Source organism: Halichoerus grypus, chromosome 3 (genome assembly GCF_964656455.1).
Source record: "Halichoerus grypus chromosome 3, mHalGry1.hap1.1, whole genome shotgun sequence".
In the NCBI taxonomy this organism is placed as follows: domain Eukaryota; kingdom Metazoa; phylum Chordata; class Mammalia; order Carnivora; family Phocidae; genus Halichoerus; species Halichoerus grypus.
In genome coordinates, this window is record NC_135714.1 from 1,960,784 (window position 1) to 1,986,235 (window position 25,452).

General features: G+C 47.6%; 1 protein-coding gene across 10 annotated transcripts in view; it reads left to right on the forward strand.

Moving 5' to 3' along the window:
• Positions 1–25,452, forward strand: part of ADD1 (adducin 1) — an 87,599-nt gene that overhangs the window by 52,925 nt on the left and 9,222 nt on the right. For 4 of the 10 annotated variants that reach the window (XM_036085645.2, XM_036085647.2, XM_078068315.1 and 1 more), the window contains 10 exons: positions 3,316–3,467; positions 10,059–10,139; positions 10,437–10,586; positions 12,853–12,996; positions 13,099–13,197; positions 13,905–14,081; positions 19,033–19,377; positions 21,862–21,963; positions 22,620–22,709; positions 23,460–23,552. In XM_036085645.2, coding sequence (XP_035941538.1) covers positions 3,316–3,467; positions 10,059–10,139; positions 10,437–10,586; positions 12,853–12,996; positions 13,099–13,197; positions 13,905–14,081; positions 19,033–19,377; positions 21,862–21,963; positions 22,620–22,709; positions 23,460–23,552 — 1,433 coding nt within the window. The remainder of the gene's footprint in view (positions 1–3,315; positions 3,468–10,058; positions 10,140–10,436; positions 10,587–12,852; positions 12,997–13,098; positions 13,198–13,904; positions 14,082–19,032; positions 19,378–21,861; positions 21,964–22,619; positions 22,710–23,459; positions 23,553–25,452) is intronic. The other 6 variants (XM_036085649.2, XM_036085656.2, XM_078068314.1 and 3 more) reach the window with 3 other exon arrangements.

Consider the following 25,452-nt stretch of genomic DNA (forward strand, 5'->3'; position numbering starts at 1 on the left):
ATGTCATGGCTCTAGAGCTCCCTCTTCTGTTGTTTTTGTGAAGTGCTACAAAATATGGCAGTTTATTGAAGCAGTTGGGTTCTGTTCCCCTTCCTTGCTTTTATCTGGACTCTTCGCCTGTTTTCTTAATAGTTCTGTGCTAGTCAGTTTGGGTTCTAATTACCACAGATTTCTTAGTGTGAGACTTTGTCCTGAAAGTCAATTTTAAATGGCTAGTTTGGAGAATTTTTAAGGATTTATGTGTGCAGAACTCTTGGTTTCAGCTGCTGTTCTCAAATTGGCCCTCTGAGCTTTGTAGTAAGTTCCTGGTGGTTCTTTTGGGAGTTTGGCAAATGGCCCATGATTCCCTCTGCTTCCTCCACAGAGATACTGATGTCCTACACTCTGTTTATGTCAGTCCTACCCAATTATATTTTCAGTTTCGTGGGTCTACCTTATTACCTAATGTTGTAGATATCATCCTTAGGTTTTTGGCTTTGATATCTTAGTTGGTCTAGCTAATTTTTTTGTGTAGGGTTGGGATAGAGATTTAATAAGATTCAAAAACTATACTATCACTGCTACCATCTTCTGAAACTCTTCTAAAAAGCAATTTTTAAGAATTAAAGATCTGAAGTAGGTGGTTGACCTATGTTAAATCAAGATAATAGGTGGTTTTTGTATTCTCTATATTTTTCTGTATGCTTAAGATAGTTTATAATTAACAAGGAAAGATTCAAATCTAGCAAGATGTAGTGAGGAGTCATACAAATACTTTTTTTCCCCTTCCTTTCCTGTATGTATGTTTTTGCTTGTTTGTTTTCCTTTTTCTTGCCTTATTGCATGGGTGAGAATCCCCAGTATAGTATTCAATAAGAATGCCAGAGTATACATTCTTGGCTACTTCCTGATTTTGGGAGAAAAACATTCAGTCTTTCATCATTATGTTAGTGGTAGGTTTTTTTGTAGATGTCCCTTATCAAGTTGAGGACACTACCTTCTATTCCTAATTTGTGGAGAGGTTTTTAAATGGATGTGGAATTTTGTGAAATTCTCTTCCTGTATCTATTAAAATGATCCCATGGTTTTTCTTCTTTAGTTCAATATAATGAATTATATTTATTGCTTTTTGAATGCTGAACCAATTTTGTATGCCTGAGATAATCCCCTCTTACTCCTATCATGATGTGTTATTCTATTTATTGCTGGACTATTTGCTAAAATTTTGTTAAGTAATTTTTAGTCTGTGTTCATGAGAGATACTGGTCTGTTTTTTCTTGTGATGTCATGCAACATAATGTCTTTGTATGGTTTTGATAACAACGTAATGCTGGGCCTGATAGGGTGGATTTGAAAATGTTTCTGCAAGAATTTGTGTAGAACTTTTGAGAAGAGTTTGTATAGAATTGGTATTATTTTTTACTTAAATGTGTAGTAGAATTCACGTTGATGTCACCTGGGCCTGGAGTTTTCTTTTTCTTAAAAAAGATTTATTTATTTATTTTAGAGAGAGGGAGCTCCTGGAGAGGGGAGAGAGGCTGAGGGGGAGGGGAGGGAGAGGGAAAGAATACCAAGCAGACTCCATCCTGAGCACAGAGCCCCATGTGGGGCTTGATCCCACAACCCCAAGATCACAACCTGAGCTGAAATCAAGAGTGGGACACTTTACTCACTGAGCCTCCCAAGCACCCCTGGGCAGGGAGTTTTCTTTATGGAAACATTTTTAACTGCAAATTCACCTTAATGGAAAGAGGGCTATTCAGGATGTCTGTTTCTTCTGGAGTGAGCTTTGGTAGCTTGTGTCTTTCTAGGATTTTGTCTGTTTTGTGTAAGTTAAAACATTTTCTGGTATAGTTGTTCATATTATCTTGTTAATATTCTTTTAATGTCTGTAGGATATGTAGTGATGTCCCCTCTCCATTGCTTCATACTGGTGACTTCTACCTCTGCCGTGTTTTGTTGAGTCTGCCTAGAGGTGTATTTTATTTTGTTTTATTTCATTTCATGTTTCTTTCTTTTTTTTTTTTTTTTTTAAGATTTTACGTATTTATTTGGACAGAGAGAGGGAGACACAAGCCAGGGGGGTGGGGGTGGAAAGGGAGAAGCAGAATTCCCGCGGAACAGGGAGCCCAGTGTGGGGCTCCATCCCAGGACCCTGGGATCATGACCTGAAGGCAGACGCTTAACGACTGAGACACCCAGGCGCCCCTCATGTTTCATTTCTTTTTATTTCATTATTTTGTTTTTATTTATTTTATTTTATTTTATTTTATTTTTAAAGATTTTATTTATTTATTTGACAAAGAGAGACACAGCGAGAGAGGGAACACAAGCAGGGGGAGTGGAGGAGGGAGAAGCAGGCTTCCTGCAGAGCAGGGAGCCTGATGTGGGGCTGGATCCCAGGACCCTGGGATCATGACCTGAGCCAAAGGCAGATGCTTAACGACTGAGCCACCCAGGCGCCCCTCATTATTTTGTTTTTAATCTCTCAAGATTAAATCCATTTTCCTCTATTCTTTTTCTTTTTTTAAAGATTTATTTACTTTTGAGAGAGAGAACATGAGCATGTGTGTGGGGGGGTGGGCAGAGGGAGAGGGAAAGCAAATCTCCAGCAGACCCCCCACTGAGCGTGGAGCCTGATGCGGGCTGTATCCCATGTCCCTGAGATCATGACCTGAGCCTAAACCAAGAGTCTGATGCCTAACCGACAGCACCACCCAGGCACCCACCTCTGTTATTTTTGTTTTTTTTTTTCTTTTTTTTAAAGATTTTATTTATTTATTTGACAGAGAGAGACACAGCGAGAGAGGGAACACAAGCAGGGGGAGTGGGAGAGGGAGAAGCGGGCTTCCCGCGGAGTGGGGAGCCCGATGCGGGGCTCGATCCCAGGACCCTGGGACCATGACCTGAGCCGAAGGCAGACGCTTAACGACTGAGCCCCCCAGGCGCCCCTGTTATTTTTCTGTTTGATTGATAACTCCTTTTATTCTTCTTATTCTTTTTTTTTTTATTTTTGGATTTAGCTTTTTTTTTTTTAGTTTCATAAGGTGAAATGTAGATCATTTTTTAAAAAACTCTTCTAATATATATGTTTACTACTGGAAGTTTTCTTCTAAGCATTGCTTTATTGCATACCACAAATTTTGCTACTGTTTTGTTCTTGATTTCTAGCTTAATTGTATTAATGTTGGGGAACATGATCTTTATGAAATAGTCTCTGAAGTTTTTGAGACTTCATGGCCTGGTGTGGAAGATTAATATCTTAGAATTACTATTACCTGTTTTAAGTTTCATAAGAAGTAGTAAGTGTTTGAGTCTGTTTCTTTTCTATTTCAGGTCTTGGTATGGTGACCCCTGTGAATGACCTGAGAGGATCTGATTCAATTGCCTATGACAAAGGGGAGAAATTATTGCGGTGTAAGTTGGCAGCATTTTACCGGCTGGCAGATCTCTTTGGATGGTCTCAGCTTATCTACAATCATATCACAGTGAGTATTAAATGGGGTAGTAACTGAGTGATAAATGGAATATTACGTGTCTGGCACCACCTCTTCCCGTTTAGTAAGAGAGGGGAGTCGACTGAGCTGAAGTAAATCTTGGAACACCTTCTTTCTCATTCCTGACTGCAGAGTATAATAATCTGAGAATTATGTAGTTTGAATAAAAAATTATGAGGACGGTAGTTCTTTAAAACTCTTTTCTCGCATGCTAACCTAATACATGAGTGTTTACCAAAGTATAGTGGTCCCGTTACCTGGGGTTTCGCTTTCTGCAGCTTCAGTTAAACATGCAGTCGGCCAGTCTAGAAGCACATGGCCCTCCTTCTGGTGTATCGTCAGAAGGTCAGTAGTAGCCTTTTGCTGCATCACACACCCACGTCTCTCACCTCCTGCATCTCCTCACGGGGGCGTTTGATCACCTTACATCATCACAAGAAGAAGGGTGAGCACAGGGCAGTAAGACATTTTGAGAGAGAGAGAGAGACCATATTCACACAACTTTCATTGCAGTGTATTGTTATACTTACTCTAGTTTATTATTCATTCGTTACTGTTGTTAATCTCTTGCTGTGCCTAATTCGTAAATTAGACTTTATCACAGGTATGTATGCATAGGTGAAAACATGTATGTTTGGTTTGGTAGAATTGTTGGTATGTCTGGTTTCAGGCATCTATTGGGGGTCTTGGAATGTCTCTCCCACGGATAAGGGGGAGCTAGTGTACAGGCAGTTCCTTAAATTCTTTTTATGCCTAAAAACCTAAGAATGAAGATGTTTTCTTTCCTGTTCTGACCCAAGTCTTCTATTTCTCATAGTTTTTTCTTTAGCTACTGTAGTTTTAGCTATTTTTAACATTATCAGGACTTCCATTTTCTTCTTGCAGTAAATATTTACTGGGTGTCGGCTGTGAATATTGATTCTGTGCCAAGCATTGTTCTAACTCTGGGGTTCTATCATTGAGTGGGACAAGTCCTGCCTTTGTGGCTCTTCCTTTCTACATGCCAAGCCACTGGCCCATATTTCCTCCGTTTGGTCCAGCTTGGTGCATCCTGTCCGTGACACTCCTTGCCAATTCTGTGCTATCCCTCCCCGCCCCCGAGCACCAGACCCTGCTGCAGGGAGCCTCGACACAGCCTGTTGGCTTTCTCCTTAGACTGCAGCCCCAATTTCAAATGGACCCCCAATGCTGCCTGGCACTGTAGGACGTCTCACTTAGAAGCTCACTAGTGTTTCTCTGCTCTTTCTACTGTCCACGAGACTCCTGACCTCTTTTCTCCTAGCAGATGAGCACAGCGTGTCACAGCATATGGGAGCGCCTGACCGCCTCTTCCCTACCTGCAGCCAAACTTTGTTTCCCAGCTGGAGTTTCACCCCCTCTTGCCTTCTTTGATTCCTAATGCCTTGTCAGGTTTCTGTTTTCTTCTCTGCTCTTCTGTAGAGATAACCTCTTTCTCTGACTTTTACATTTGTTCCAATCTCTGTTTCTTCATTGAATTTGTTATTGGACATTTCAAATTATTAATATAGTGCCTACTTCTAGTAATAAGTGTACCTCCCACGGATGTCTATAGAAGTCAGTCTTGCTGGTACTTTCACCTCCCTTGGGGCCACTGATGTTAACAGCCGTTTAGATTGTTTGACCCTTTTCTCCATACCCAGCACACATGTAGGTGATTTTCACACATGGACTGGTAGTGGTGCTAGGTTCGCTCCATTGTAGACTGCAGGAAGTGCTAAGCCTCCAAGTAGGAGGTCTGGAGCCCACCTTTGTGGCCAGTGCGCTGTGTTTCCGGGACGTGGTATGGATCTTTGCCAGAGATGCTGCATTACCCTCCCCTCCGTCTCTTCCCCACGTTGCTGTTAAAGTTCGCTTTTCAAAATGCAAACCTGGCCCTGTCGTATCCACACTGTCAGGCCTGTAGGATGTTACCTCCACCCCAGCACGCCTGCTTCATTTCCCCTAAAGCAGTTACCATCATCCATACTTTCCATTTGCTTGTCTGCCGTTCATCTCCACTCACAGGAATATTGAGTCTGTGAAGGGGGCCTCTGTAGGCACACAATAAACCGAAATCTGGCCTCAGTAAAAATATTGAACAAGAACTCCATGGTGCCTTGTGATGCTTGGTCAGAGGGTCCACTTAGCCTGCCAAAGGTGCCAGTTCTGTTCCTGGTGCCTGCGTGAAAATTGCTGCATCTGTGACTGATCCTACTTGACAGAGTGCTCTGTGTAGAGATTTAATGCTCAATGGTTGGCTAAAAATTTGTCCCATGAAAATATTACATCTATAATCAGAAATGTAATCCTTGGCTTTACTAACAGCTTCACATTCTTTGGGGGTTTTAAAATGCTGTTTACCAGTAGTCCCTGTATGAATGCTGTTTAAATTGCTGAAATTGCTTTTCCCACCCATCACCCCCTTTATTTAGGACTTAGCAAAATTAAAACATTAGTTAAATGCTCACTCTTTTGTAGATGATCTGTGTGGCTTTTAATACTGAGTAAAAAAGATACTGAAGCGCAAAAATATTTCCTGTGTCTTGTGAACTAGAGAATCTTTGAGGAAGGAAGTTTTTTTTTTTAACTATTTATGGCATTCATTTTTTGTTTTACAATCTAAGTGTTATTATATAAACTCTTAACAGAAAAGAAATATTAACAGTATTTGTCAGTGCAACCAAAAAGTGCTAACAGGTCATTGTGCCCTTTCTTTGAAAAAGGGCCTAGGGATTTTCTGCTGAAGGGAGTTAAGAGTGCTAGCAGGCATTAGAGGATTGGAAATGATTGTCTGAATTAGATCTCTGTCTTAAGATTGCATCAGGTTTTGAGAAGCTTTGGGGGTGTCAGAAGCCAGGGTGGCCCAGTTAGCACATGAGCTGGACTTTTCCTCGTGGTGGTGCTTAGCTAATGCGGAGGCCTTTCCGTCTCTAAATGCCTCTTGGCGGTAGTGGTGCTAGGTTCAGCTCCAGTGTGGACTCCGGGGAGTGCTAAGCCTCGCGGGAGGAGGTCTGGAGCCCACCTTTGTGGCCAGTGTGCTGTGCTTCTGGGACGTGGTATAGATCTTTGCCAGAGATGCTGTGTTGGGTGTCTTTGGTTTTCAGGGAGTGATCTTAAAATCTGCTACATGAGTGCTCAGTCCCTGTGGACAGACAAGGGGCATCAGGTATGCAGGAAGATTCAAAGTGAGGGTAGCACCAGCCTGTTGGAAATTTACTTGCAGATATCATCTGCTCTTGTTCATTTCACACCTACATTTGGTACTTTTGCTTTTATTTTTTAAAGATTTGTTTATTTTATTTTATTTATTTTTTAATTTTATTGTGTTAATCACCATAATCATCATTAATTTTTGATGTAGTGATCCATGATTCATTGTTTTTGTATAACACCCAGTGCTCCATGCAGTACGTGCACTCCTTAATACCCATCACCGGGCTAACCCATCCCCCTGATCCCCCCCTCCCCTCTATTACCCTCAGTTTGTTTCTCAAAGTCCATAGTCTCTCATGGTTCATCTCTCCCTACAATTTCCCCTGCTTCATTTTCCCCTTCCTTCTAGTGTCCTCCATGCTATTCCTTATGTTTCACAAATAAGTGAAACCGTATGATAATTGACTTTCTCTGCTTGACTTATTTCACTTAGCATAATCTCCTCCAGTCCCATCCATGTTGTTGTAAAAGTTGGGTATTCATCCTTTCTGATGGCTGAGTAATCTTCCATTGTATATATGGATCACATCTTCTTTATCCATTTGTCTGTTGAAGGGCATCTCAGCTCTTTCCACAGTTTGGCTATTGCAGACATTGCTGCTCTTGTTTGTTTTAGAGAGAGAGTGTGTGCGTGTGCATGTGTGGGGGGGGAGGGGCAGAAGGAGAGAAAAAGAGGGAATCTCAAGCAGGCTTCACACCCAGCATGGAGCCAGGTGCGGGTTTGATCTCACAACCCTGAGATCATGACCTCTCCTTAAAATACACAATTTTTTGAGTCTGAAGCAAAAAAGGAAAAAGTGCTGGGGCGCCTGAGTGGGTCGCTTGGTTAAGCATCCAACTCACAAGTGTATTTTAAGCTTTTTCCATTAAAATGTGTAGATTTGCTAGGCTCTTGTTTTTTTTTGAGATTTATTTTATTTGAGAGAGCAAGTGAGAGAGCATGAGCAGGGGGAGGGGCAGAGGGAGAGGGAGAAGCAGACTGCCTGCCGAGCAGAGAGCCCGACTCGGGGCTTGATCTCAGGACCCTGAGATCATGACCCGAGCTGAAAGCAAGAGCCAGACGCTCAACCGACTGAGCCACCCAGGCACCCCTAGATTTTAATTTTTAAAGTAGAAGCACAGAGATAACATACGCTACTGGCAGGAGTATACATTTAATTAGGCCCTTTGGGAGATAATTTAGTGTCCCTGAAAAACCTGACCATGTATACTAGGAGACAGGTACAAGAGCGTTCACAGAAGCATTGTGTTTAGTAGCAGAACAGGAGCCATGGGCGTTGACAGAAGAATGGACACATTCGTTGTATATTCATCCAGTGGACGCCGTGCATCAGTGACCATGAATAAAGGATAGCCATGCATATCATAATGTGGAGGAATCTCAGAAATAGTGTTGAGAAAGAAAGGTCACTGAGAAGTACAGTATGATTCTAATTATTTGAAGTTCATAAGTAGATAAAAATTAAACAAGATACGGCTTTGGGATGAATATGTATTAGGTAAAACTGTAAGGTCAAGGAAGAAGATGCTTAACACATAATTCAGGATAGTGGTTACTTCTGGGGAATGAGGGAAGAGACGAGCTTCTGGGATACTAGAGGGTGTTTGATTTATTATTATATTTAAATTGTACACGTACCCTCTAAACACTCTTTATACTTTGTTGCGAGAAAAAAGCTGTTAAAGTAGTAAAAATATCTGACGTTTGATTTTTCCTTATTTCCAACCTTATTTTTCATTCCAACCAATAAAAAAACAAAGGAATGCCTTGTTTTCTGTTTTCTGTTTTGACCCAGTTTGGGAATTGGGACAATTGTATAGTTAGTTTTGTTTTAGATAGTTAAAAAGATGCACGCTTTTTAAACTACAAGAATGGACTTTAGAAATAAGCCTTGCTAACTCACCATTAATGGGAAAATATTTTCGGGAAAGGTGGAAATCACATGTGCATTTTTGAAACAACCAGGAGAGCAGAGAACGGGGAAATGGGGATTTACAGAGAGTGGATGTCATGGAGGTGGATTTAGAACAGGTTCATTCATTCATTCATTCATTCATGCTGCTCCTACTACCACTAGTTCTCGTGTGGAGATGCCATTTACTGAGAGCTGTATTGTGAGTACGAGCTCTTAGCATCCCCTCTTTAAGGATAAGGAGACCAGGAACCCAGGGTCCCAAAGCAACCTAGCCCATACTTAGCAGAGCTAGGATTCTAACTAAGGTCTTACGTGATTGTGGATTGGAATTATGCTATACTTTGGGAGTCAAGTGAGTTTAGCACGACGGTGACATGAGGAGGATGGGTAGTTTCAGGTATCTGAGAACTAAATTGTAGAAGTGGGGGGTTGGGTTTGTTCTGTGTTGCATACTAGAAAGAGTGATGAGAAACTCAGAGGGACAGATTTCTGCTCAGTATGAGAGAGAACATTTGATGACCAGGTCTCTAGCTTTATTTCCATCTGCACCCCAGCCCCTGTGATGGAGTTGGCGGTCAGTAACTGTTTGCTGAATGAAGAAACGAGGAGGCCAAGTGAGGACGTGGTGAGCCCATCATGACACCTGCCCCAGCAGACCCTGTGTGTGCTTCTGTTCAGGCCACTACAGAAGTCACTACACTGGTTAGGAAGTTGGGCTAAACACCGGAAGTCCTTTCCCACAAACGCTACACTCCACCTGCCTCATCGCCGTTGGAGTTCTTAGCCCAGCAGTGAATGCGTTCCAATATGATGGCTTTGGGAAATCATTTGAGTCTCCCAAAATCATCATAAAAGCTAAACTGACTTTTTGGAGGGCAGGACTCTTTTTTCCTGTGGTATTACTAGCATCTAACACAGGTACGTAGCATGTGCCACATCGGTACTGAATGAATTGTGGAAAGAAAGCTGTCGAGGAGGGAGCAGACTGACCAGGGGCACGATGATGTGGTGGTGTTGAGACTTTGAAATCCATCAGGCCGTAAGGAAGAGCTCTCTGTTGTTTGTGATTGTTAGGATTGTTCACTTAGTCTGCAGGTTTTGAGCACTAAAGACAAAGTCCATTTTGACAAAAGTAAGTTTTGGTTTTCACTATGATATGCCTGAGGAGTGGCGCCTTTCTGCATGTGGTACTGGCTTGGTAGCCACCAGGTTTCTTCTTTATAAAGTCAGTTGTCCTGAATGCAACCAAGATGCACTTATGTACCTGAGAAGTTTACTACAGTGTAATGATGAAAGCTTCTGGTATCTCTTAGTTCCACGAGAGACGCTGTACTTACAGGCTTTCCCACGGAGCTCTCAGAATGCGTACAGCAAACCTGTGAGTTTGTGCATGGGTAGAGATGCAAATAATTTCAGTTGGATTTTTGAGCTGACTCAGCAGTTTTCCTTACAGACCAGAGTGAGCTCCGAGCAGGAACATTTCCTCATTGTTCCCTTTGGACTTCTCTATAGTGAAGTGACTGCATCCAGTTTGGTAAGAATATCCTTTTCCTCTTGGACATCACATATGTTTAGGTCATAGTCGATAATTAAACACCTTTTAATCCCATGAGACATGTAAAACCTAAGAAAGAGGAAGAAGGTTATGTTTTGTGTGATAAACTCAGAGAAAAAAAGCTTTAGAATTACTTATAAAAACTTTAAACTTTGGTTTAAATAATTTCTGGGAAGGGTCATTTGAAATCCTCGGAAGCTAAGCAGGGTCAGGCCTGCTTAGTACTTGGATGGGAAATCCTCTTGACATTTTAAATTTCTATTTGCTTATTCTCAGGTTAAAATCAATATACAAGGAGATGTAGTAGATCGTGGAAGCACGAATCTGGGCGTAAATCAGGCTGGCTTTGTGTTACACTCTGCCATTTATGCTGCGCGACCGGACGTGAAGTGCGTGGTGCACATCCACACACCAGCAGGGGCCGCGGTGAGTGCGCTGCTCGGGTAGCGACCCAGAGTTTGAAGCTGTTTAGCGAAAGGCACTTCACACTTCCTCACAGTTGTGCTCTCTTGAGGCAACAAGTCAATAAGCCTAATTTTGTTGGAGTAAAAAAGGTCTTTTACTAAGTTTGACTTTCTTAAAAGAATTTTTTTTCTTTTAAGGGGTCCATGTACTCTCTAGTTTTGGAAAACCTGTGTGAATCTGAAAGTGTCCATTAGACTTAACAGAAACCAGAAACTCGGAGCGAGTTGAGGGGGGAGGTCAGACTTCAGTGTGTGGAAGACTGCTGGGAGCTGCAGAGGGAGGGCCAGAAGCGGACACCTTGTCTGTGAAGAGGGTGGGGAGGGAGGGGCCCAGACAGGCTGCAGGGGGAGGGTGCTGTGGGCTCAGGGAAATGCTAGTGGGATGCAGGAGACCTGGGCCTGCTGATGGTCCCTGGGGAGGAGCCAGGAGTGAGAGGGGGAGGTTGAGGCCTAGAAGCCCCTAGATGCCTGCCTGGAGCCAGCAGACGCCTAGGCTGGATCATGATAGGACGGAGAGGAGGAGCAGCTGTTGCAGGATGAAGGCACAGCGCTTGTAGGCTATTAGGAGAGCTGGCCTCCAAGCCCGGAGCTTCCCCAGAGCCCGCCCCAGCCCGGTCACCACGCCTGGGCCCTTCTGGTGTCCACGGGCCAGACCTCCCAGCATGAACATGCCCATTCCAGTTGTTGGTACTACAACTATCCAGAATTGGCTTTTTATCACCAGTTATGTACTTTAATGACTTTCTGGGCTTATTTATTTGTACCACACATAACCTCATGGAATCAGTAATGCTGAATTTTCACCTATCTTGATGTTTCAATGTCATGCATATTAGATTGTTTTGATGAATGTTAGATCTATCTGGCTTATTTATTTTACTTTGTTCTTTATTTTATTTTATTTTTTTTTAAAGATTTTATTTATTTCACAGAGAGAGACATAGCGAGAGAGGGAACACAAGCAGGGGGAGTGGGAGAGGGAGAAGCAGGCTTCCCGCTGAGCAGGGAGCCCGATGTGGGGCTCGAACCCAGGACCCTGGGATCATGACCTGAGCCGAAGGCAGACACTTAACGACTGAGCCACCCAGGCGCCCCTTTATTTTACTTTGAATATGTGGTTCTAGATATCAACATAAGAGTTTTATTAGAGCTATCATTTTCTGAAAATTTTTTCTAAAAAAATGCATGCTCTTCCAACCACAAAAAGTCCGTGCATTTTAATGAACCGTTAGAGGTACCTTTGCGAAAATGGTTGCAAACAGCTTACCGTGTAATTTGTCATAAAACATACCAAATCTGGGCGCCTGGGTGGCTCAGTTGGTTAAGCGACTGCCTTCGGCTCAGGTCATGATCCTGGAGTCCCGGGATCGAGTCCCGCATCGGGCTCCCTGCTCGGCGGGGAGCCTGCTTCTCCCTCTGACCCTCCCCCCTCTCATGTGCTCTCTCTCTCTCTCATTCTCTCTGTCTCAAATAAATAAATAAAATCTTAAAAAAAAAAACAAAAACATACCAAATCACTTCTCTTGGAAATTTCTTCTGGGAAGACTGATGCCGTGAGTGGGATTACACGTGGTGTAGCCTTTCTCACGGTGGTGTCTTTTAGATGAACTTTTGTGTGGATACTATTGGAATCTTTGGAGCCTGTTAGTCTAGGTAGAAAACCTTCAAAATTAGCACGTTCCAAAGTCCATTTGGGAACGTTAAGGAAACCTAAGGCCTATATGAACACTTAAGATTGTTTTATTGCAATAGAAGAGAACTTAGACAGCATAATTATTCTAAACTTCAGAAATTGGTTTTATCTACATTCCAGTTTTCGGTCTCCCCTACAACCCGAGATGACAAGTGCGTCAGAACCTTACAGCATGTCCAGACCCCCTCTTTGCAGGGTCATGGCTCAGTCAGAGGGAGCCCTTGTCTCTCCTCGCAGTAGGGCCCGGGCTCATCTTGCCAGGAAGCCTGAGCTCATACAGTGTTACGATCAGTGTGGGAGAAGTCCAGAAAGATGTGGAATTTCTTTTGCGGCTCTCCCAGCGTTGTGATGCCTTTGATTTTTAAGTGTACATTGGTAGTAAGCCCCAGAAGTTCATCTTAAGTTCATAGGTTCATTTATTTGAGAAGAGAACAAAATATGTTCCCCTTTTTATTTCTTTGAGGAAAGCGTTTGCCACGTCATCAATGTATGACTGTCGATTTGCCTTCATTCATGGTGACTGCTTGTTCTCTAGGTCTCTGCGATGAAATGTGGCCTCTTGCCAATCTCCCCGGAGGCCCTTTCCCTTGGAGAAGTGGCTTACCATGATTATCATGGGATTCTGGTTGAGGAGGAGGAAAAAGTATTAATTCAGAAAAACTTGGGGCCTAAAAGCAAGGTCAGTAGGCATCTAATCTGGCATTTAAATTCTAGAGGAAAGAAGAAAAAAAAGTAGCTGTCTTCTTGCCTAGCTCCCTCGAGCTTTTGTGTTTCTCCGCAGGTTCTTATTCTCCGGAATCACGGGCTCGTGTCGGTTGGAGGGAGCGTTGAGGAGGCCTTCTACTATATCCATAACCTGGTGGTCGCGTGTGAGATCCAGGTAGGCGGCGGCCGCTCTCTGCTGGCTGTGGCTTATTTGGGCGTTTGCAGGGTTCTTGTAGATTTTTGATACTTGTTTTGTAGGAATGAGTCTTTGCATAATCTCTTTGCCCAGTATGAGCTAGTAGATTTGGAAATTGCCCAGAACAAATGCCATTTCACTGATTACTGGGCTTTTCATTTCTAGTTTTTTGTTACTCACATACATAAGTCCCCCCATTCATGGAGTGCTAGCGTGAGCCAGCCCCGGTATCAGATGCTTTATTTACACGTTCTTTCATTTGCCCCCCGTGGTGCTATCCATGGAGAAGCAGGTGCAGAGGGGAGAGACCTGCCCAGGTGCCACTGAGCCAGCTCTGTTCAACCCCAAGTCTGTGCTCTCCCCACTGGTACCTTGACCTCCATCTGGGCAGCACTGCAGTCCCCAGGCTCCTTCATACAGCCTTAAAAAGGGCATTGTTTCCCCATTTTCTCCTCCAAGCATGAGTGCCCAGTATCTTTGTTTTGCTAAAGAAGAGCTTCTGAAAATGACCTTGTGTGTGGATAGTCTGTCTCTGTCCATCCTCCGTTTTTTATTCTTACACTCTGATGACTTGGTTTCTTCTGAGAACTACATTTCTGTTTGAGTAATCTCTTGTCATCATCTGATCTGATCCTCTTGCCGTCAGTAAGGAACTCAAACTGTACTATTTGCTTGTTTTGGAAAAGGTTCGAACTCTGGCCAGTTCAGGAGGGCCAGACAACTTAGTCCTCCTCGATCCTGGCAAGTACAAAGCCAAATCCCGTTCCCCGGGGTCCCCGGCTGGGGAGGGCACCAGCTCACCTCCCAAGTGGCAGATTGGCGAGCAGGAGTTTGAAGCCCTCATGCGGATGCTCGATAATCTGGTAAGAACGTTGTTACCACCTGACAATAAGGCTTTTGTTCTGAAAGCAGCAGCGTGGTGTTTTTATAGCAAGTGAAATTGCTGTCTTTGTGTGGTATCTGAGTGCTTTCACCCTCAAAAATCATGAAGCACCAGGGCAATTGAACTCCTAAGTCACGATAAAATACAGAGGGGAGGGTTTCTTGTGTTCCTTTGTTGTTTGAGAGGAATAGCCTTTGGACGGTGTGGGGACGAGAGCACTAGAGCGTGCTCTACTCGGGAGCGGCTAGGTCGCCCCTGGGGTAGCAGTGAGCACAGCACCCGTCCTCCCACAGGCAGGCCGGGGAGGCGCGTGGGGGGGGGGGGGCTTTCTTATCAGCTAGCCAAGTGTTTTGCTTTTTGTTTTAACAGTAAGTTCTAGCTACATGGGGCCCGATTACTGTGTTCCACAGACATTTGCTGCTGATTCACTGTGTGGGAGACCCCCCTCCTCCATATCGCAGGGACACAGAACCCAGCACCGCATGGAAGCTGGGACCGTGGTGTTTTCAGCATACTAGGGCTATTCGGATGATACCAGCAGGATGTGGTCTGTGTAAGAGTGTTCAGTGAGGGACCTCATCCTTTGGCAAGGATCAGGGAGGAAACTTGGTGGAAACATCCGCCAAGTGGATGTCACTCAAAGAGTAGGTAAAATTGTGGTAGGCTGAGTTGGGAGAAGGAAGGTGTCTGTGCGACCGAAGACACCGCAGGGGGGTGAGGGGTACGGATATGCCTTCCTGGTGTGAGCAGGTTCTTCAGATACTCAGAACAAGGCATTGTAAGGCAAACGATTCTGTCCTCCAGAGACTTTGGGCCCTGTGCCGTGTCACACTGTTTAGATGGGGTTCGAGAGAGTCCATCCTCTTGCCACATGACATTAGGCAGTGGAGACACGAGGACCTGTCCCAGGAGCACGGGAGCGAGAGGCCTTAGGAAGGCTGGAGTCCCCGTGCGCTGCCATGGCTGTGCTGGGCGCTGTCGACAGCAGCACCAGGGCCTGTGGGGCACGTTCCAGCCTAACAGGAGAATGTCCTGACTGTTGGACCAGGTGACGGATGGGGTAGGTGGTTTCAGGAGGCAGGAAGTTTAACTTTCTCAAAGATTTTGGAACTAAAAGAATATCTGATTCCGGGTGTGCCAGGTGTCCTCAGAGGCTGGATTTGTTTGTTAGTGAGGAAGGAACAGAGAGAGCAGAATCTTCCATAACTTCTGAATGCATTGGATTGCATTAAATGACCATCTGCTCTTGAGCCTGTAAGCTGCTAATAGGACACGAGGAGTGCATGACCTAGCCGGAGAGAGGGACACACAATCCCAGATGCAGCGGAGCATCTGGGATCTGGGTTCTGACAGAGCGTGATGAGGGCTGCAGAGGTGGGGATGGGGTACAGGCTGGGACTGGTCACAGGAAGCAGGGCTAGGAACGGAGCTCGCTAAGGAGATGGAGGAAGCAGCTGCCCTTAGGTAGCAGGGGGCAGTGGAGGCTCAGGTGTCCTCCCTGGGTGGCAGGTTCCCCCGAGGGGCCTGGTGAGGCAGGGGCGCTGGGGTGGCTTCTTCTTTCCTCCTGTCAGGCACTCTGATGTCTCACTGCTCTGTGACCTCTAAGTCAGACAGGGAACAGGAAGGAGGACTAAGAATCGAGAACACCAGCCCACCACATCTTGTGTGCTCAGTGCCTTCTTGAAGGTGGAGAGAAACCAGAATTAGGCAATAACTCTAATATGCAAGAGGAGGGAGAGAAAGGATGAAAGATGAATAGTGAAGCGCTCGTTACAAAGGTGTGGCATTCAGTGTCCTTACTGCGCATGGTCATTATTGTCATTTTTTAAAAAATATTTTATTTATTTATTTATTTATTTATTTATTTGATTGTGCGCACACAAGCAGGGGGAGCGCAGGCAGAGGGAGAAGCAGGCTCCCCACTGAGCAGGGAGCCCGATGCAGGACTCGATCCCAGGACCCTGGGATCATGACCTGAGCTGAAGGCAGACACTTAACCAACTGAGTGTCTCAGGTGTCCTGATTATTGTCATTTTTGATATGAGAAGGCTGTGTAGTGTATAAGAAATAGTAATTATGATTATGGTCCACATTTTAATGTAGGATTCTTTTTTTTTTTTTTTTTTTATTTTATTTATTTATTTGAGAGAGAGAGAGAGTGAGAGAGAGCATGAGAAGGGAGAGGGTCAGAGGGAGAAGCAGACTCCCCACTGAGCAGGGAGCCCGATGCGGGACTCGATCCTGGGACTCCAGGATCATGACCTGAGCCGAAGGCAGTCGCTTAACCAACTGAGCCACCCAGGCGCCCTAATGTAGGATTCTGATTAACCATGTATGTTTGCCCATAATTGAGTAGGGTAGATAATAGTTGGAAGATTCTCCTACTGTAAGAAGTATTTTAACGTAGAGTTAGAAGAAATGCTAAATTGTTTCCCAGAAAAATCAAGATGTAATTCCAACTTCTCAAAGAAGGAAGAAATCCGTATATTTAACTATAAGCCAAGCCCTATAGCAGGTCTGAGGCCCGAGGATTGCCTCTAATTTTGGCATTACAGCATTTAAAGGGGAAGAATAAGAAATCCTACTCTTTCAGGATAAAATTTTGTGAGGTTCTGGTGGTTTATCTTGGAGTCATGGAGACGACTCAAATGTCTCCCTAAGCAAGAGGAAGCTTGAATTAATAAGAACTGTATTTTTCTGAAGATAGCCTTTTTACCACGGAGCTGTTATCTTTTATCGTTCCTCACAGGGCATGCTCAGCGGTGGAAAGACTGCAGTATGGACATTTACCTATCTTCCTGAGGGTAGTGGTGGGGAAAGAAACAGCCACTGACAGCTGCATTTAGGGATTATTACCACCCTTTTTTTTAATGTAGTAAAGGAATGATTGGTAATGAAAGTGGCCTCCCAAAGAAAAGGAGCACCCAAAGGGGAGCAAATTCCTGAATTGGGAGAAATGTGAAGGATTCCAAAGCACCTTGGCAGTCAGGGCACCGGCCATGGTCCCTCTTATATGACCAGCCGCTGATTCTCCTGTTATTCACTGTTCTTCATGGCTGTGAATGACTTGGTCCAGACATGCAGCTGTGGGTCAGGAGCCGGCTGAACCAGATTCTTGGCTTAGGGTCTCACAAGAAAGGCTGCAGTCAGGATGTTGGCCAGGACTGGATTGTAATCAGAAGGCTGGATGGGGGAGAATCCACTTCCAAGCTCCCTGAGATTGTGGCAGGATTCGTTTTCTTACAGCTGTAAGAGTCCTGGCAGCTTGGTTCTTTAGAGCCAGCAATGGTCAGAGAGACTCTCTCAAGATGGGTGCTACACTCGTGGGGCACCTGGGTGGTGTAGTCAGTTAAGCTCCTGACCCTTGGTTTTAGTTCAGGTCACAATCTCAGGGTTGTGGGATTGAGTCCCATGTCAGTCTCTGCACTTGGCACAGAGTCTGCTTGAGATTCTCTCTTCCTCTCCCTCTGCCCCTCCCGCTCAGGCGCTTTTGTGCACTCTCTCTCTGAAATAAATCTTAAAAAAAAAAAAAAAAAAGATGGGTGCTACACTCTTCAGTAATGCATCCAGTCACTTTTGCCACGTTCCGCTGGCTGGAAGCAAGTCAGGTCCTGCCCGTGCTCCAGGAGGGAGGGCCTTACAGGGGGTAGGGACCATGGGGGGGTCATCATAAAGTCTGTATGCCACACCCAGCAGATGCTAAGCAGTGGATGGGAGGGATGAGTAAGACATCATCCTTGCCTTGGGGAGATTGTGGGAACTCGAACACATGTTGGTCCTGCATGTGGGCTTGGTGCTATTTCAGTGTGTGACAGAGGCGCGAGCTAGCAGGGCCCGTGTCCTAAAGCCCTAGTGAGTGGTTATGAGGCAGAATGGAAGATTGAACTCGAACATTGTTATAGTCAAAGGTAAAGCAATTTTGCCAGGAACCAGTTGTCACGAGGATACTTGTTTGGCCTTCCCCAAAGATTGTCACAGTATCTAAACTTTATCTTAAAAAGTAAACAAAAAATCAAGTAGGTTGATTAATACAGCCTGTCCTGTAGCCAGCAGTAAGTAAGCCCTGTTTGAGTGTTCAGTTCATTGACTTTCTGAAACCGAGCACACTGTATAGCCAATTCCCAGATCAAGAGACAGCAGCACCGGGCGCCTGGCTGGCTCAGTCGGTAGAGCATGAGACCCTTGACCTCGGTTGGGAGTTCAGGCCCCACGTTGGGTGTGGAGCCTTTCTTTTTTTATGTTTTTTAAGATTTTTAAGATTTTATTTATTTATTTGAGAGAGAGAGACACAGCAAGAGAGGGAACACAAGCGGGGGGAGTGGGAGAGGGAGAAGCAGGCTCCTCGCTGAGCAGGGAGCTAGATGCGGGGCTCGCGACCCGAGCCGAAGGCAGACGCTTAACGACTGAGCCACCCAGGAGCCCCTGGAGCCTACTTTAAAACAAACAAAACACCCCAGCAACACCTCAGGACCCCTTGTACCCCTTTCAGGCACTTACCCCATCCCAGAGGTGACCACTGTCCTATCTTCTACAGCAAACATTGGTTTTACCTCTTTTGTCCTTTTTATGAGTGGAATAATACAATGTGTTCTTTCCCATTTGGTTTCTTTGACTCAGCATCATATTTGTGAGAGTCACCCTGATGTTACCCCTGGTACTGGAGTGTTTGCTCTGATTCAGGGACCCTAGTCCATTGTGTGGGGTTCCTCACTTGGCCCGCTCAGGTGTTGCTGGCTCTTTCTGACCTGGGGCTGTTAGGAACAGTGCTGCTTTCAGAGTTTTAGTGACCATCCTTGCGTCTCTGCTGGCATGCACCTAGGGGTCGGGTATGCGCACGCCCAGCTTTTCTGGGGGTTTCCACGCGGTTTTCCAAAGTGACACTGTGTCGAGATCTGGAATGGTGACTGTCTTTCCGTCTCTTTGGCCCCTAGGGTTACAGAACTGGCTACCCTTACCGATACCCTGCTCTGAGAGAGAAATCTAAAAAACACAGCGATGTGGAGGCTCCTGCGAATGTCACAGGTTACTCCTTCGCTGGTGACGGGGACCCGGGCACTTGCTCCCCTCTCAGACACAGTGTTCAGAAGCAGCAGCGGGAGAAGACAAGATGGCTGAGCTCTGGCCGGGGCGACGATGCTTCTGAGGAGGGGCAGAATGGAAGCAGCCCCAAGTCGAAGACTAAGGTGTGGACGAACGTTACACACGATCGCGTGAAACCCTTGCTGCAGTCTCTCTCGTCCGGTGTCTGCGTGCCAAGCTGTATTACCAACTGCTTGGTCTGTGCCTACCTTACTGTTCATAGTTAGATGACATAGAGCAAGTCGGGTAGCTGGGGCTTCGGAGGCTTTGGGAATCCAGCCCCTCTGACCTGGATTGAAAGCAAACCTTCCTCATTAACCTTCTTTAGCCTGAACCAGAATCTGCTTTATGCATCAGCTGTAGTTCCAGTAAATCTGTCTGCTTGAAACTGCTTAAGATCTGTCGTGCGTCTTCAGTAACTCCAGCATTACCTAACTCCGCAGAGATACTAAGTAACTCACGTGTGTTAACCCATCAGTCGGAGCTGCCATTTAATTCAAATCGTATTTAAGGAATCGTAAAATTTCTTGAGCTGTGATCCCAGTGTTGTAATCTCCAGTGGTTTCTCAAAGTCACTGCAGTCTGTGCTTTCAAGTCTTCCGTGTTTTCTTAAGCAGTTTTCCCTCTGTCTCATGGGTATTTTCTCAGCTGACCTCGTCCTTTCTCGTTAGCCTCGTGCCCTGCTTGCTGTCCCAAAGCCTCCGAATGCTCTCAGCCAGCTACCTTGTGCATGGACTGTTGCATGTGAGTAGACGGCCATAGTGGTGAGTCTTGTGACTCCTGCTGGGCGTGGCGTGACCCACGTGCAGCGCAGGCCACCCGCAGGCCCCCGCGACAGGCCCTGCGGCGTGCGTTGTGCCAGGAGCGACCAGCACTTCCCTGAGAGATACCTGCTGTCCTGGTGCTCAGGCCCTGTGCGGACTGGTCTGTGCTCCGCTTCCCCGCACCCCCAGCTGGCCACGGGCAGTCCGGCGGCTCCCGAGCCCCAGACTGGGGAGGCCCCCTCACGGGGTCTCGTGAAGAGCCGGGGGCCGGGGCAGACTCCTCTCTGCATGACTCGTTCTGTAGGAGTCCACGTGACGTGAGGTCAGAGGGCCTGAAACAGTGGGCCCCAAGTGAGCAGGCGGGGCCTCCTGTTCCCCTAATAACAGTGTTTTTACTTTATAGATTTATTCCAAAGAACACAGCTCTGTCTTCCCCAGGTGGCTCTGGTGAGAGAGCCTCTGAGCTCCTGAGCAGACGGGGCACGTGGGCAGAGACTCGGCGTGAACGTGGCGGGGCTCAGCGTTCGAGCCCGTCTCTCCTCTCGCCTTCGCCCTCCCTCTCTGCCTCTCCCTCATTTTGTTTTTCTTTTCCAGTTTCATTTGTTTCATTTTTATTTATTTTACTTGTTAAGGGGAGTGGGCTTAAAAACCACCTTCCCGCGGCTGATAGAAGCCCGCAGCGCTGAGCGGCTGTGCTGGGGTCCCCCGCACCCGTGGGGGGCAGCTGTGGGCTGGAGCAGACGCCCGCGAGGTAGCGCGGTCCGTGCGCGTGCGCGCCGCGGGGGGGGGTCTGCACCGGCCGGAGGAGTGCGCGCTCCGGCGGTGCCGCGGGTCGGTATGTGAACTCACAGTCACTGTTCTTAAGTTTCAGACGTGTTCAAGCTTCTGAGGTTATTGGGTTAATGTTTTGACTAAAACCTATTTTTAGTAAAGAGCTGGAGTTATTTGTATCTGAGAAGAGAACCGTCAGTGAGTACCTCGCAGCTCCTGCCCATCCCACGCTCCCCTCGCGGCGGCTAAGCATTTGCCAGTTGTGTCGCTTTCTTTAAAGCCTTACGGTCTATGGCTCGCCGACTGCCTCCTGAAAGCGGTCCGAAAGGCGTCACGTCGCTGGCCTTGTTTTACCGTTCGGTGCCCCCCCGTGCCGAAGAATTAGAATGGGGTGAAAAAGCCCGTATTTGGTTGGAGATCCAAAAAACCCGCACGTGAAAGGCGCGGTGTGCCGCTGCCCCGCACTCGTGACTACAGCAGCCTGCTCACACGAGCTCGTGCGCGCCTCACGTCTGTTTGGGATATTTTTGTAACACTCCGCAGTGTTAAGTTATATAAAATACCCGACATCACCCAGCTCTGCGGCGGGCGGCCGCCGTGCACACGTCTGCACGCTCATTTCCTGGGCCGGAGCGAGCTCTGCCGGCAGCGCGTCCTAGTGCCAGAGTTTGTTTCCGGGCCAGACTTCGGCGATGCCCGCTCCTGCCTCATGGTGCGGTCCTTCCCTTCACCTGGGTGGCAGCATCACATCGCTTTTCCTGACCCTGCCATCTCATGCTTCCAGCGGCTTTGGCGTTGATGACTCTCAGGGCGGTGAACCAATGTGCTCTGAAGGTCCCCCCCCCCCCCCCCCCCCGCTGGTCCGCGGGCGTCACAGAGCAGAGCTCGGCCGTCAGCCTGCGCCGTGCCCGAGTTCCCCGCGGGGCGTTCTGGAGGGCGCGTGCCAGTCGGTCACGACTTGGGTTCCTGTTTGCACAGGCCCTGCCCCGATCCCCCTGCTGCGGTGGCAGGAGGTGTGGTCATTGGTTCATTCTCTGTGATGTTCATGCATGACCAGGTGTGAGACGCGGTGGACAGAGTGGATGCTGTGGCGTCACATACCGTTGTCCCCGTTCTGACTTCTCAAACTGTTCTTGATGTTTGCAGTGGACTAAAGAGGATGGACATAGAACCTCCACCTCTGCTGTCCCTAACCTGTTTGTTCCATTGAACACTAACCCAAAAGAGGTCCAGGAGATGAGGAACAAGGTGCGTACCAGCGGCCATCAGCCCTCCGTGGAAACTGTTGCGGGCGGAGGCGGTGACGGGTGGGACAGGGTGTGGAGCACACGTGGCCGGCGGAGGGCTTCTGCCGCCGCCGCTCTTGTAGCCGAGGCCACGTCTTTCCACCGCTTCCGCTGTCGCGCTAACGAGTGTGCTGTGTGAGCAGCAGACGTCCGGGGCCCCGTGGTTCCTGAACTGACGCTTGCTCACAGAGCCGGGCAGAACTGGAAGCTGGAGAGCCTGTTTCCGGCGAGAACAGCCTTTGCCCCTGCGCTTCAGCGTTTGTTCACTGAGCTGTGAGCGTTTGCTGTATGAGAACGGGCTCCCCCCGTGTTCACAGTGTCACTGTATGACGGGCACATGGGGGATATTCCCCTCCACTTAACGAGTGCGGTGAGAGCTCGGTGCTTACCACAGCCCTCTAGAAGGTGCAGAGAGCCAGGAATGGCTCCGCCCTCCCCTTAGACAAGCTGGGCTGGCCCCGTCAGGCAGGCACTGTGGCCACGCGGGCCGTGAGGGGCGGGGCAGAGCAGAAGTGCGGCTTGGGTGGGGCTCTGGGGCCCCCGTGCACAGAGTGACCCCAAGGCACAGCCGGCCTCCTCTGTACTGTTGATGTGTGTTTCTCCTTCTTGTGTCCTCAGATCCGGGAGCAGAACTTACAGGACATTAAGACGGCTGGCCCCCAGTCCCAGGTTTTGTGTGGTGTAATGATGGACAGGAGCCTCGTCCAGGTGAGAGCTCAGAATGTCTGGCGTGGGTGGTTGGTGGCGCTAATGACTGTCCACTTCAGAATTAGTCCTGAGTGGGGAGAGAGTGACTCTGTGAGGTAAGTGTTCTAGGCAACCCGTTCTCTCCGTGAAAAATCCTCACGATAAGAAATAACCCTGCCACTGTCCCTGAAGTTGTAGATTTAGCATAAGCATGCCTGAGGGCCGCGTCCCCCACCCGCCCCAGCCCTGCTCTGTGCGATGCATGCCCGCGTGACGGCGGCACACAACGCCGCCTGCTTGGGGACCGGGATGTGCCCTGGTTTTAGCAGTATACCGGGGAAAATGCTAGAAGAGGGTGGGTTTAATGGACTTTTTGTTCTTGGGTATATTGCTGTCTGCAGTAAAGTGCTGCTTGGGGTAAAGTGCTTACGGAGGGTACCTGTAAATGTGGTCTCCACATTTACACGCTTTTCTGGAAAAGGACTGTACTTTGTGGCACATGGAAGATAATCGTGTAAGTAGTTATCTCTGAAAATGAAGTTGCCACCTAATACTTTAAACACGACAGCAGGGTAGGTGACCGTTTTCCGAATTGGGCCAGCCGTGGCCCCGCTTGCGTGGTCTGTGCTCGCACGTGGCCCCACCATCACCGCTGCTGTCACGTGGCCGGCTGTCTCTGCTGCATGCCCTGGGCTGGCTCCGTCCTGTGCTCTCTGTTGATGTTTCAAAGCTGGGCCTGGTGGGCTCTGATGACTCAGTTTACTGTTGCAGGACGCACCCCTCTCTGACTGTACGGAAACAATCGAAGGGCTCGAGCTCACAGAGCAGACCTTTAGTCCTGCTAGATCTCTGTCTTTTAGAAAGGTACTCACTGCCCTGTCCTCAGCTACCTCTCAGCACGCGCTGCTCTTCACCTGCCCTGTCCCTCACTGTTCTCGCTGGGCACCGTCTTAGTTACCGAAGTAGCTTTAAACCTGTCTCTGGGTTATCTGTGGGATTGTGCAGAGGTTCTGTTCTGCCTGTTCTTTCGTGAAGACATTTGGTACGAGGCTATTTTCACAACTGTCGTTATTCCACGAGGCTGCGGAGAGCAGGCCCATCCTAACGATGTGGCGCATTTCCGAAGTTCTGCACATGCCTTTGGTTGGTGCATGCTTTTGGGTGTTAGTTTGCCTTTTACAAGATGCCGCTTGCAAAAGGCTCATGTGGGCAGACCGTGGGCAGTGGCGGCTCTCCTGCGGCCTTCCACCTATGCTTGCTCAGTTGTGACCGCACGTGCCGTGAACATGGCAACTGGAGGTTGTATGATTGAAAGACATCATTTCAGAGGAAGGGGAAATCAATCAGACCGTTTTTTATTGTTGATGAAATATATTTCGTTTTTCCCTTAAAAAATTCTGGATAATTTTTTAAAAGTGTTTCACGGGGGAAAAGGCATGCGAATTTGAAGCCCAGAGCTGTCATCTGTGTACGTGCGTGCCTGACGTGGTGGAAGGAGACCTTCGTGAGCGCTCAGGCTGCACTCCTTGCGGCCAAGGGTGGGCCGCAGCTGCCTGCACGTTTTGAGTCTTAGTCACATTCATCCTGCATTCAAAGGAAATCTGAGGGGTGTTTTTTCAATTCATACACCTCCACTGAAATGCAAGTATCATGTTAGCGATGTTCCAGTTGCCAGAAAGAAGCAGATCTGTACCAAGGACTGTATATTCCTGTGTGGAATCCCCACCATTAACGCTATTTTGCACACTTACGTATTAATTCCGCGAGTCCCGTTTTCCTTAGCGTTGGAATGTACTTGCAGCTGCCATTCTTGGAGGAGCTCCTCAGAGCAAAGGAGAAAGATGTACTTGTTTTGCGTCTCAGTCCTTTGGGCTGGAAGCTGTTGTGATCTTGTGAGTTCCTCGTTTTTTTTCTCAGATGTGCGAGGGTATGCCAAGTCCACGAGCCCGGGGGCTTCCTGTGCGGAGTCCACCCGTGGCTGCCACCCTGTGGCTCCGTGGGCCGAGCCGGTTGGAACAGTCCTTGCTCGCGGTCCCTCTGGTATGGTACCGCACGTCACAGTCTCTGCTTGCACCTGTCAGGGCTGCTGGAAGGCAGGTGGTATTGAAAGGGGGCTGTTTTGGCAGGTCCCTCACCCAGCCCCTGTTCTGGGTTTGCTCCCGCGGTGTCGGACTTGGGTGTGTGCCCCGCCACTTGTGTTTCATGAAGTAGAGATGCGGGCCCCCCAGGCCAGGAGGTCAGAGTCGGCGGGAACGGGGTTCCCGGCGATCCCAGTGTCCTCCCCACAGTCTGAGCACCAAGCTCTGTGAGTGGTGCGTCTGGGTGGGAGTTAGCCCAGGAAAGTGCGCCCAGCCCAGCTGAGATGCTGGTGTCCCTGTACCTGGATTCTTGATCCAGCTTGTGTTTTCTCCACCACCCTCCTCCTGGTGCTCACATTTGCACTCTTGGTCTTTTTCCCACCAACTAAGCTTATTTCATTTCTATGTTGAGAACATGATTCCACCCGTGCCCTTGACCAAGGGTGTCCCCACGGCTTTTGTGTGGGGCTCAAAACACAGACTGCATTGCTCCTTCTACAAGATGGGCGCTGCTGGCCGGCAATGTCGATTTCTCTTTGAACCAGTGAAAAGGACTTTGTTAAACGTCCTAAAAATGTCCTCTTTCCAGTGAGGCAGGTGTGTAGACAATTTTTCCGTTTGAGAATCTGAGGAATGTGTGTTTGGGACCTAGGAAGTTGGAGCTTTTGGGAAGGACTTTCCTTTGC